The sequence below is a fragment of the Pongo pygmaeus genome, chromosome X (genome assembly GCF_028885625.2).
Source record: "Pongo pygmaeus isolate AG05252 chromosome X, NHGRI_mPonPyg2-v2.0_pri, whole genome shotgun sequence".
Lineage (NCBI taxonomy): Eukaryota > Metazoa > Chordata > Mammalia > Primates > Hominidae > Pongo > Pongo pygmaeus.
The window spans coordinates 20,230,401-20,243,900 of record NC_072396.2 but is presented as its reverse complement, the minus strand read 5'-3'; the positions used below and the strand labels follow the sequence as shown (position 1 = coordinate 20,243,900).

Here is a 13,500-nt window from a genome sequence, read left to right as displayed (position 1 = left end):
AAACGGTTTGAAAATAAATTACAAACATCAGGACACTTCATCCCTAAATACTTCAGAATGTATCTCCTAAGTATGAGGACATTCTGCTAGGTAACTGCGATAGAATTAACACACTCTAGAAATGTAACATTACCATGCTATTATTTAGAATTAGCTCATATTCAAATTAGTTCCCCAGTTTTCTCAGTGTTTTTATAGCCTTTTAAAAATGCAAAATTCATTAGAGATCATACATTATATTTAGTTGTCATATGTCTTTACTCTTTTTAAATCTAGAATAATTCTCTAGCCTTTTAAATATCTTTTGTGATATTGACTTAAGAAAAAAATATTTCTGTGCCTAGCTTATTTCACTTAACATAATGACCTCCAGTTCCACCCATGTTGCTGCCAAAGACAGGATCTCGTTCTTTTTTATGGCTGAGTAGTAGTCTATTAGGTATCTATACCACATTTTCTTTTCTTTTTTTTAATAAATTTTATTTTTAATTTTTGTAGGTACATAGGTATATATATTTATGGGATACATGAGATATTTTGATACGGGCATGCAATGTGTAATAATCACATCATGGAGAATGGGGTATGCATCCCCTCAAGCATTTATCCTTTGTGTTACTAACAATCCAATTATAGTCTTTTAGTAATTTGAAAATGTATGATTAAGTTGTTATTGACTATATCATCCTATTGTGCTATCAAATAGTAGGTCTTATTGATTCTTTCTATGTTTTTTGTACCCATTAACCATCCCCATCTCACCCCTGACTTGCTCCCACTACCCTTCCCAGCCTCTGATAACCATCCTTCTATTCTCTACGTCCATGGGTTCAATTGTTTGGAGTTTTAGATCTTACAAAGTGAGAACATGTGATGTTTGTCTTTCCGTGCCTGGCTTATTTCACTTAACATAATGATCTCCAATTCCATCCATGTTGTTGCAGATGACAGGATCTCATTCTTTCTATGGCTGAGTAGCATTCCATTGGGTATATGTACCACAGTTTCCTTATCCACTTTTCTGTTGGTGGACACTGAAGTTGATTGCATATCTTTGCTACTGTGAATAGTGCTGAGGTAAACATGAAGAGCTAAAAAAGTAGATCTCATGGAGGTAGAGAGTAGAGAGGTTGATTACTGGATACAAACATACAGTTAGATTGAAAGAATAAGTTCTAGTATTCAATAGCAGAGTAGGGTGACTGTAGTTGACAACAATGTATCATATATTTCAAAATAGCTAGAAAAGAGGACTTGAAATGCCCCAAATACACAGAAATGATAAATGCTGAAGGTGATGGACACTCAAATACCCTGACTTGATCACTACACATTCTATGCATGGAACAAAATATCACATGTACTCCCTAAAAATGTACAACTATTATATATCAATAAGAATTTTTTTTTTTTTTTTTTTTTTTTTGGCTAGGTGTGATGGCTCACTCTTGTAATCCCAGCACTTTGGGAGGCTGAGGCAGGAGGATCACTTGAGCCCAGGAGTTCGAGACCAGCCTAAGCAACATAGCGAGACCCCATCTTTACAAAAAATACAAAAATTAGCCAGTGTGGTAGCTCACATCGGTAGTCCCAGCTACCCAGGAGGCTGAGGTGGGAGGATCGCTTGAGCCTGGGAGGTCAAGGCTGCAGTGAGCCAGGATCACACCACTGTACTCCAGCCTGGGCAACAGAGTGAGACCCTGTCTCAAAAAAAAAAAAAAATGTTTTGAAGAAAAACATTTTGTTTGTTTGTTTTGTTTTTTTTGAGACAGAGTCTCACTCTGTTATCCAGATTGGAGTGCAGTGGGACAATCTTGGCTCACTGCAGTCTTCTGGGTTCAAGTGTTTCTCATACCTCAGCCTCCCGAGTAGCTGAGACTACAGGAGTGCACCACCATGCCTGGCTAATTTTTGTATTTTTAGTAGAGACAGGGTTTCACCACGTTGGCCAGCTGGTCTCAAACTCTTGGCCTCAGGTGATCCTCCTGCCTTGGCCTCCCAAAGTGCTGGGATTACAGGCTTGAGCGACCATGCCTGACCAGATCAGTTTTTGTAAATGGCTCCTCATTTTAAATTTGCATGATTGTTTCCTCGTGGTTGGATTTAGGTAAATGTTGTGGCAGAAGTATTCTATAGGTGATGTTATAGAAGTATTCTATAGGTGATGATGTTCTATAGGTCCTTCTCAGTGCAGCCTATCAGGAGGCACATGATGTCAATTTGTCCTATGATTAGCAATGTTAACTTGGATCACTTGGGTAAGGCTGTATCTGCCAGCTCTCTTCATTCTAAAGGGACCATTTTCCTTTTGTAACTGTGGGGAGATACTTTGAGATTTTGTAAATATCTTAATCCCCAACAAGCTTTCGCCCGGTAGTTTTAGCAACCATTGATTCTTCCCAGAATCAATTATTACTATGATGGTTATAAAATTACTATTGTCTATTTCTATCATTTCTGTATTTGTCAACGTTCTTTTGTTAGAAAAAGGGAAAAAAGGAGCTTTCACTTCTCACCCCATAACTAGCTATCTGATCTTCTTTAGCTAGCTGTCTAGCTACCTGTTAAACATATCAATATGGACTCATGAATTTTTTAATGAAAGTATTGTAATAAATTCCCTCAGTACATACTGTATTGTCCCAACTTTGGCCAGTGGAAGCCCTGTCTAGCTGACTCCTGTGTCCTTTTGAAATTATCCCTTAGATGTTTGAGTACTTCATGAATTTTAGCACAACCAGATATTTTAGTCTCACTTTGTATCTTCTTTGCCGTAGGCTTAGAAGAAGCCATTTTTCTATGGAGACCTAGTTCCTCTGGAGCTGCTATTTAGGAAGGCATCAGTAGTTTTGTGAAAGCTCCCTAGTCAATTTCAATATTCAGCAAAGAATAAGAGACATAGATTAGAGTCTTCCAAGGGGAGACCACCTGTTCCCACAAGGTGTTTCTTTTCTTTTAATCACCTGTTATTTGTGGTACTGATTTGTTGCTGAGATTTAGATTTTCATGTGTGTTACTCAAGAGATAGCTTTAAATGCAGGTCCCTGGCCCCAACCCCAAAGAGGGAGTTCAGTAGTTCTGCCCTGCATTTTAACAGTCTGGTGCAGGTGGTCCCCAGGCCATACCTGTAGAAAATGCCAGAAGTAACCCTGGAAACTGGGAATTAGGGGTTTCTTTTGATTTTCCTCTTTTGCTTTTTATCAATGGTTTCTCCCTTGCAATATGATTTCAGAATACTGCCACGTTCCCCAGGTATGTGGTAAGGATCTAATTGATTAATTTGATGGATTCTTTGAAAATATCAGATGATTTAAACCCTTGTAGCTTTACTCTTGTTCCGTCATGGGGAATTGGGGATGTAAAAAAAAGAGGTGGTAGGGTGGGGGTGGGGTGGGAAGCTCTATAAGTGTTGGAAGTTTTCAGTTGACCCAAAGACTTTTTTCATCCAATACATTATTTGTTGTTATTAGTTTATTTTCACGGACCCTGAATGAATTGGCCTAGTAAAGTTTTCACATACTGTAAGATCCTAGGATGTAGGCTCTAAAATATAGATGTGTGTGCTGTTTTGGGGACTGGGTCATGACACCATAGTCAGTTTCTGCTATTTCCTTTTCTGAGAAGGCAATTGCATTGCCTCCCTATCCAACCAGCTTTATTTTATTAAATCTGGGGCCTGTAGGGCCCAAGTGCCCAGCAGCTATAAGGAAAAGCTCCTGATTTGTGGTTTTTCACTTCTGGTTCCACCTTTCAAACAAATACCATGTTAGTGCAGCTAGTTCCTTCTGTGATCTCAAGACCCAGGACTGAGAATGCTTAAGAACAGTCAGATGTGGGAGCGAGATAGTGCTTCTGGGGTTGCGTTGCCTGGTTTGAAATCCTCTGGTAAAATGCATGATCTCTATGTGCCTCCGAGGTCTTCTTGTCTGTAAAAAGGGGGTTAGTAATCTACCCTGGAGGTTCAGTGTGAGGATTAAATGGGGTAGCATATGTAAAGTGCTTAGCAGTCTATGGCACATAGTAGGTGCTCAATAAATGTTACTATTTTATTAAACAGTAAATGGTCACAAATGGAAGGGAGCCATGGTGTCTAGTGAGAGAGTCGAGGGTGTGCTATCTCAGTTATCATTAGATCGGTTATTGTGGTATCATAGTGCTTGTGATCAATGAACCCTTATTTCACTTAATACAGTTGTTCCCCCTTACCCGTGGGTGCTACTTTTCAAGACCCCTAGTGGATGCCTGAAACCGTGAATAGTGCAAAGTCCTATATATACTATGTCTTTCCCTATACGTACATATCTATGAGAAAGATTAATTTATAAATTAAGTGCAGGAAGAGATTAACACCAATAAATAATAATAAAACACTAATAATAAAATACAACACTAACAATATACTATAATAAAAGTTATGGGAATGTGTTCTCTTTCTCTTTCTCAAAATATCTTATTGTACTGTACTTAGCCTTCTTATGATGATGTGAGATGATAAAATGCCTACATGATGTAATGAAGCGAGGTGAATGATGTGGGCATTGTGACGTAGCGTTTGGCTACTATTGACCTTCTGATGATCTATCAGAATGAGGATCATCTGCTTTGAGTGATCCTGGATCATGGAGTCACAACGCTGTCTGTGGTTAGATGTGAGGAGCAGACAGTGTCAGTGACTCAGGGGCAGGGAACATCTATAGCGTGGAGATGCTGGACAAATGGATGATTCACATCCCGGACAGGATGGAGCAGGATGGCATGAGGTTTCATCACACTACTCAGAATGACATGCAATTGAAAAGTTATGAATTGTTTATTTCTGGAATATTCCATTTAATATTTTTGGATCTTAGGTGGCCACAGGTAACTGAAACTGCAGAAAGTGGAACTGTTGATAAGGGGGGACTACTGTAAAAATTCCACTTCCAGTTCATTTGGACATGAAGGTGGTGGCTCAAACTAAGGAATTCCAAACCTCAGGCATAGGCAAGTCATAAGTTTTTTTCCTTTACTTTATGTGAGCTATTGAAATGAGGTAGCATTGTCATCTCCTTACCTCTTTAAGGAAGGTCAAGACTCACTAATAAACACCAGTGAAATTCCAGGAGAGGAAAAAAATGACAAATGACTTTCTTAGACTTCCTTAAGTTTAAGATGGATGGATGCAATTTAAGATGGATGGATGCAACTGAAATACAATTTCTCCCAACTTCAAGCATCCCCCTTGAACTGGGTTGTAGGTCAGGTGGTACTGGCAAACAAATTCAAATCAGTGACAAGCTATAGTTGAGGCCTCGAAAGGCAGCATTCCAGGAGTTTGGTGTTCTCTGTAATGAGAGGTCCATGGCAGAGACTTAAGTGACGTGGTACAGTGTTACAGGAAGCAGTTGAGTACAGATTGCAGAGAATTTGGCACAAAATGTGAATTGAATTAGTTTATCCAGCACTAGAGAGAGAACTATGAACTTAGGCTAAGGAAATGCTGCCACTTACTAGCTTGGTGACCTGGGGTAAGTCATTGAGTCCTGGATTCCTCATTTGCAAAATGATTGCCCATTCTGGCTTTTATTTTTTAACTCATGTGGTTGGCAGGAGGAGAGAGTGATGGATATCAGAAGGGATTGTGAGCTATCCCAGTGCGAGGGTGAATGATTGTGCTTGGCGTCAGGTCAGGTGATCTTTACCACCAGCCACCTCTGGGTCCCTCCCCTGTGCCCTCTGTAGGGCTTACTCTTTTTGGTATGTTGGCAGTGAGCTTTGTAGGACTTTTGCCACCAAAACAGTAACAGTCATGAGGCTTTTAAGAAGGATGGACTAGCCTGGCAGAGAGAAAGTAGCGAAGACATCATTCTTCTGACACCAGGCAGGACTTTATGGAAGTCCGATGTGGAGATTGGGTTTGAGAGCAGTCTGATTATTCTGTTTCAGGTCCTACATCCATTGAGTTAGTCTTTTCTCTAAGAATAGATCACTCTCTCTTTTGCCATTTGTGCAGTGTTGGATCAGATGCTACTTTTTACAGAGGGTTTTTTGAACATATGAACTTACATACAACTGTAAGTTTTATGGCTTCAGCTAACACTAGATCTTCAGATGGTGTTATTTTAAGTCACTTTGGTCAGGACTTTGACTTCTGTGGTTGTGAGTGTTGGTTTTCAGATGTTTGTCATTTCACTTGTTTCACGTTCAGATTTGTGTCTGCAGAGTTTGTTTTTAACATAACATCTAGTAAATGAAAGCCCTTTAAAGATCGATAGTAGAACTTCATTTTAAGAAGCATCTATGGGGCCAGGGGAGTTGCAGGGGTCAGGAGTGGGATGCCAAGATTGCTTTGTAATCTAGACTTTCTTTGCTAGAATGAGAAATCCATATCCTTTATGGTACAGAGTACTTGATTTGTCTTCCATTGTGTGGGAAGCCATGGTATAGTGGTGGCGTTCTTGGCATCGGAATACCCATTCCTCCTGACTTTCCTCCTTGGAAAAGCAAGTTGGAGTGGGCCCTCTGTCCTAGGGAGAGCCAAGCCCTCCTTGGGGTTGCACTACTCAGCCTGCTGACGGTGCCATCAGCACCTAGGAATTGCCCTGGAAATGCTGTGTTTGTTCCTAAGACCCAGAGGCTTGTAATTTTTGCACAAAGGGGTGGAGAGTATTTGTGGAGTCACCAAAGATGTGATTAGACAAGATATCGATTCTGAACTTCTGCCCTCTTCCCTCTATTCAACTCTGTTCTTGCTTAGTGGGGTACAGGCAAGAAAAATGGAACAGAGAAAACTAGGCTGCTGGCTTTTGAAACATATTGATCAGGGCACACATCCGATGTAGCACAGAGACCTTCCCCTTTGTATGATGTCATCCTGCATCAGGGCCTTAATGTGCCCTGTGATCACCTCTGCATGGACTTCCTTTCTCAGAGAAAAGATTAGAGAAGAAAAAGAATCCCTGGAGGCAGCGCTAAAAAATAATTTAAGCATTTCTAAATGTGTTTCTTTGAAGTCATTGATCCCTTTGGTTTTCTAGGCCATGCAGCAGCATGAAGGAATGGTATGAGGCAGTCAGCCATGAACGACAAACTTCTGAGCAATGTCGGCCTCACTTCCTATCTCCCATCCACCTCCCTGGCTTGGGTCTCCACTGCTGTCTGTCTGTCTGTCTCACCCTCACCCCCATACATGTTCTTTCTCCACATAGTGCACATCTGTGGTGTGGATGTGCTGTGGACAATTGTGTCTGTACTTGAACCAGCTCTAAGCCAGGGTCTCCCAGATAGGACATGCTGGGTGAGTGAGATGTTGTAACCTTGAGTGTCCTCTGGTTGAGTGAAGTGTGGCCCTGGCTCTTATCTTGATTTGTCTGGCTTGGTTCTGTGTAAGCAGTCGGGGATCCTGTTAATGGATCCCCTGGGACAGAGGGAAGAGGACAGAAGTGGATTTGTTGAATCCTGTGGGGGTGTTTGAAATGGTACCAAGAGCAGGCTGAAATCTAATCAGCCTTCGCTTATCAGGCTTGAGTTCCCGTATGTTGAAAGGGTGATGATTAGTAAGAAAAAGGCCAGGATACTTTATCTTTCCTTTGCACATTTAGAAAAATCCCCTCTGCCTTGCTAGCATTAGAAGCAGACCATTCTTTTTTCTCTACCACATCACATCAGCTTCCATTAGAAATCGACAGCAGCAAATATAAAGCCCCATCTATGGAAAACCGTTTAAGGCAACACTGTGCTCCAGTGCTTCAGGGGTGGGGTATTTGCCTTCTGCACCAATGGATCGGTTTCTCATATCCATGCCTTTCTGACCCAGCAGCTTTTAAAAGACCAAGAAGCATTGCTCTGCTTTCTACTGCCTCTAAGAGACCAGGGCTGCCATGCCTCAAGCCATGTCCCAGAGGGCATATTTGAGACAAGTCAGCTTAATTTGCCTGCATGCCTAGGAAGCCTCTCTTTAAAATCTGATTTGGGGAGAAGAGCTGTCTCTAAATATTTTGCTTTTCCCATCCAGGCGAGCGACGGAGGCGCCGGTGCCAGGTGGCATTCAGCTACCTGCCCCAGAATGACGATGAACTTGAGCTGAAAGTTGGTGACATCATAGAGGTGGTAGGAGAGGTAAGCGACCCGGCCGGGCAGTGCAATGGCCTCGAATGGGCTGTCATAGTCACTGCTTACCCACCCATGAAGACGCCTTGCTACAGACTCACAGGCTGTTTGGCCTTGAAGTTAGGGATCCTCTAGTTGAGTCTCCTGTCTGAGAAAATGGCTTTCCCCAGAGGAATGCCCCCAAGCCAGCTGAGTTCAAACCTGGGGCCATTGGAAAGCATTGTCTCTAACACAGCTTACTAAATACCTCTGAATTTCCAACGCAGTGCCACCAAGTTTCTCTTCTACTTGAATTGATCATAGACTCTGGGCATCCAGAGTGACCCAGATAGATCCATCTTTAGAGCATGGATTTAGTATTCATTGTGGGGGACACTGTGGATTTAGAGGGCAAAAAAAAGGAGTGACATTTCTTAGAAGACCTAGTATGTGGCAGATGTGACAAGATTCTTTAAGCATTAGCCCATTTCCTCAGCCCACACAGTTTATTGTGCGGGATGAGGAAGGAGGATCAAGAGACCCTAGAAGACGCAGGGCTGATGGCCAAGCCTGGTCCCTGTGACTGGAGACCCTCACTCTTCCTGCTGTACCACATTCTCTTATTCCTGCTAGTGAAATGTGCCTCTAGATTCCCTCAGACCTAGGAGATCCTGGGTTTCAGGCTTAGAACCTTATCATTCATTCTGATTCAATGGTTGTATCTATATCTAGAAACACAGTTTTCCAATTGCTTATTGTTTGCTGATACCCTCTGACCTTACAGAAACCCACAATTCATAGAAAAGGAAGCTAGAAGTTGAGGATGACTTTAAGGGAACTGTCATGTGGGTGGAAGTGGCAGAGGCGATGCTAGAAGCCAGATTTCCTAGCTCTCATACATAACCTAATGTGAGCATGTGTCAGAGTTTTATTTAACTCATTAATGAAGGGATCTGTAAGATGGTAAGGCTGGCCTGAAGAGAATTGTGAAAGAGCAAAGATAATGACTGAAAAAAAAAATTTAAGATTGCTAAGTTACATGCAAAACTACCTAGTGCCCTACAGTGCAATAAAACTGTAATCTTTGAGGTTATCTTTTCTAGGGGACAAATCCTTTGCATTTCTGCTCGTCAAAATTTATTTTTGTTACTACCTGGCAAGAATCATTTGCAGTGCTCTCAGTTTTCACCAGTTAACATCCACAGTAACAGAGTTGTAAACTAGCCTCATAAATAGTACATAGTGTGCCAAGCAGAGATACATGTCCCTCCAGAAGCTATTAATGGGGTCCCCAATGTGGCACTGGGAGGGCATGCAGGAACCCCTTTTACCTACTTCCAGATTTTGGATAATTAACATGTCATTCATCCTTTTTTACCCCTGGTGGCAAGCAGGGCACATAGGAGACATTTATTGAAAGTTGAATGAGTGAAAAAATGAATGGACAACAGAGAACATTTATTTCGGTGGTAGAATGACAAATTTCTTAAGGCTGTAACCATGGAAAGAAATTCCAGAAGAAAAAATAAACAGATGTGACTAATAAGAAAAATGGTTAAGATTTTGGTATGATTTGAAGCTAGTCCAGCTAAGGAAAGAGAACAATAAATAGGAAAACATTCGCAATAAATTATGACAGAAGTTATTATATATGTAGTATGTGAAAATATTAGGAAGCTATTATAACAATGATAAATAATAGATAAATTTGCCATAAACACAGATCCCAGATGGAGAAAAAAGTCTTAACCACAAGAAAATGTTCCACTCGGCTGTTAATTAAATAAATACAAATTAAGACAATAATGGGTTTTTACTTATGAAAATCCTAAGAAAATATTTAGTGGTTAAGCTATTGGCAAGGCGTAGAAGAACTGGTGAATTTGTATGTCTGTATTATGAAGCTATTTGGCAAGGTATGTCAAGAGCTATAAATATCTGAGTAACACTTTTTGACTCAGTGATCTCATTCCTGAGAATTTATCCACAGAAACTGATTAATGAAAGAAGAAACATGTGAAATGTGTTAATTACAGCAGTATTTGTGATAATGAAAAATAAGAAGGAGAATTAAGTTGTATTTTCCAAGTAGAATATTGTGAAGCCATTAAGATGGTAAACACAGAGGTTTTTAAATATGTATTTGTTATGATACTTTGCATTGTAATTATCTGTTATATTCTAAGCTGAGAGCTTTTCAGTGGCAGGGACCTGATTTTTACCTATTTTTATATTTGTGGTACCTAGAATAGTGCCTGAAACCTAATATGCACTTTAATAAATGCTTGCTGAATAAGTAAATGAATCAATGGAAATACAAAAAGAGTTTTTTGCAAATTGAACAAATCAGAACACTAAATTGCATACACTAGGATAAAACCATGTAAAATATATCTGTATGCTTGTGATCAAAGACTGAAAGGGAACAAGAATTGAAAATGCTTCTGTCTTAGAAGATGACTTTTCTTTTAATATTGTAATAATGCATTAAGAAAAACCACAAGTCAAGACAAGGAAAATGATTAATACATTTCTCAGAAATATTGCCCACTTTTGCCTGCCTGTTGGCTGCAGAGAAACTGAATGTTGATTCCTTAAAGGAGAGAGAGGAGCACTCGCAGAGCTGTTACTGGATTTGCCTAGAGGCTGATAGGCCTTTGCCATCATCTACAATACCAGCCTCCTTTCTATTATTCGCTGCCAGCTAAATCCTGTTCGTCATTCTGGACTTGCTTCAAGTAGGAAAAAGGAAAAAATAACCATATAGTCTATCATATTTACGTAAAACAAAACGTAAAGGCTGGTCTTTTAATCCAATATTTTAAAATATGATCAAAAATTCCCCATTGTTCCAGTTTACTTGTTATATTGCAGAGGCTGGGCCCTTGTCACTATATAATATAAAATCTGTCCTTTTCTCTTATAGTGAATGTTATATAAATGCTAATTGTAGCTCCTCTCTAATTCCACTGATGATTAAAAATAAACAGAAAAAAGCAATAAACAAAAACCCCTAAATCACAGAGAGATCAAAGCAAGAACATAATAGTTTTGCAATACTGTAGGATTAATCTATTAATAAAATATAACATGTATTGTGTATGTATATATTTTTATTGATTAATAGATGAATTTCTCTAATTTTGCAAAGCTGTACACACACACACACACACACACACACACACACACACACACACACACACACACACACACACACACACACAGTTTCTCTTTTTGCCCTGACAGATAAGCCTTAGGAGGATTTTGAATGTACGGACTAGTTTTTTCGAAAGAGTTGAATCAAGTAGAGAATCCTAAAGTCCTAAAACATCTGCCTTAATATCTAATTTTAGCTTAAAATATCAAAATGAATATTCGTTCATCATTTATCAGTACAATCTTATGACATGGGGCCAAGGCCACTTCCCTAAATATGGGTTTGCTGGTTTGAGTTCCATCTATCTCTGCATCCATAGTGCATCCTCTATGATTCCCATTGGTTTCCTTCTCAAGTTCTACAGCCCACCGCCCCACCCCCCCAACCCCTTATCTTCTTTAGTTGTTTCCTTCACACCAAATTTGGCAACAGTTTTTTTTTTTTAAACATTCAGATCATTACCTTTATCCTTCCTCACCACCAACTCTTTCTCTTCACACCTGTATATTTTTGTGCAATTTAACCAAATGTGTGCTACCAATAATGAGCAAAAGGCTTAAGCAGGTTTAGGTAGAAACAACCTTGACCCTTGGTCGGGTGAACAGCTTGCTCACCTGGCAGGAGCGAGTCTACCAGCCCTGAATGCTCAGCCTGAGCCAGCCTCCAAAGCATGGTTTAGGGAAGGAAGGGAGTGCCCAGGGCAGTGTGGGCATAGTGGAGTTGGCAAAGCAAAGAGCCTGCCAAGAAAGCACCTGCCATGCTTCTGGCTCCTGGCTGGAGAGTGGTGGTTGTGCTGTGAAAAGAAATCATCATTGTGAACCTAAAGGAACCAGACTGCCAATTCAAAAGGAAAGTAGCAGGCTGTGAATTCCTGGATTGATATTTTTAAAGAAATCATTGTGAATACACACTGAGTCATTTTTATCCTGAATGGAGAAGACAAATAAATACAGGCAAAGTTCTAATTATAGGAAGAACAGAGATGGCATGTGAATGAGATTTACAGGAGAAATGGCATTTGAAGGCCCCTGGAATTTTTATGCGGGCTTTTTGGCTTATGTTGTGTTTTTGTTGTTGTTGTTGTTTTGTTTTGTTTTTTGTTTTTTTTGAAAAGTGCATTGAAGCCACTTTGTTTTTCTATGTTATCTAGAGCCTGGGAAAGGAGCCACTTTTCCTCTTGTGTTGGATTAGCTTGGTCTTAGCCAGTCTCTCAGTCGTGGCCCAAGGGATGTTCAAAGATTCTTGCTTTTATGTGTCCTTTATGGTTACTTTTTGAGGTGTTTCTCAGTGGCCCCCAGTCAGGCTGGCTTAAAGCCTAACCTGGTTTTGTGGCTTGCAAAGATGATAACTTCGACTTTCAAAGTACTTTTGCATCTTCCTTCTTGTGCCCATAGAAGATTTGGTCCACTCAGCTAGAGTTAAATAGGCCCTTGAACTTCATCAAAACTTAAAATCAGTCAGACAACTTTTGTGGGTGTGGATAGGCCCACAACCGCATGTCATTTTTTGCCCATGAGAAGTCAAGTTTATTCAAAGGCTGATCAGTTAATGGGTGATCAAAGCATACTGAAGTTCTGACCTGTTAAGATATCACCTTGCTTTAGAAGGGTTTGTATCTCTTTGCAAAAAGAAGATAACATTAATATAAAATATCTGTTTATTGGAATTTGATAATCCAAAGAGCTTGGGCTGTTCTACAATTATTTCTCCAAATAACTTTGAGGTGAAAACCTCTGATTTCCTAATGTGCAGAGATGGTAAAACATTCATATTAAGGAGAAGGAAGCTGTGTTTAGAAGAGAAAGTTGATTAGATTTGAATCATCAGCATGCAAAACAGGCCGCAATCATATACAAGTAACATATTTGCAAGTTTAAAGGTATTTATAATAGATTTGCATAGCTGTGGGATTTATCAAATATTTCAGTGCTTACACTCTGAGAGAAACTGTGTTTATTGAGATTTGGAGATTGATTGAACAGAACCTGTCCTTTGAAACATGCTCAGTCTAGTGAGGGAGGGCAAGATATACACAGCTAAGGTAGCTATCAACCCAAGCTGTTACCAGAGTGGCAAATGATGGCATTGACGAATGAGAGAGGAATTTCAAAATAGGAGTAGTCACAGAGTGTGAAGAAGATGCTTTGTAGAATAGGTGAGGTTTCAACTGAAGATGCAAATGGTGAGTGGTATTTGTGTTAGGTGCTGGAGGAAGGAGGACATGGTGGTAGTAGAGCCTTGCTCTGCATTAGGGGAGGACCTGTGAACCTTTGGGA

At 40.1% G+C, this 13,500-nt stretch overlaps 1 protein-coding gene across 16 annotated transcripts in view; it reads left to right on the top strand.

Annotated features, from left to right (window-relative positions):
• The window catches only part of SH3KBP1 (SH3 domain containing kinase binding protein 1), a 362,174-nt gene that overhangs the window by 171,536 nt on the left and 177,138 nt on the right, over positions 1–13,500 (top strand). For all 16 annotated transcript variants that reach the window (XM_054471141.2, XM_054471150.2, XM_054471145.2 and 13 more), the window contains one exon: positions 7,994–8,097. In XM_054471141.2, the coding sequence (XP_054327116.1) occupies positions 7,994–8,097 (104 nt within the window). The remainder of the gene's footprint in view (positions 1–7,993; positions 8,098–13,500) is intronic.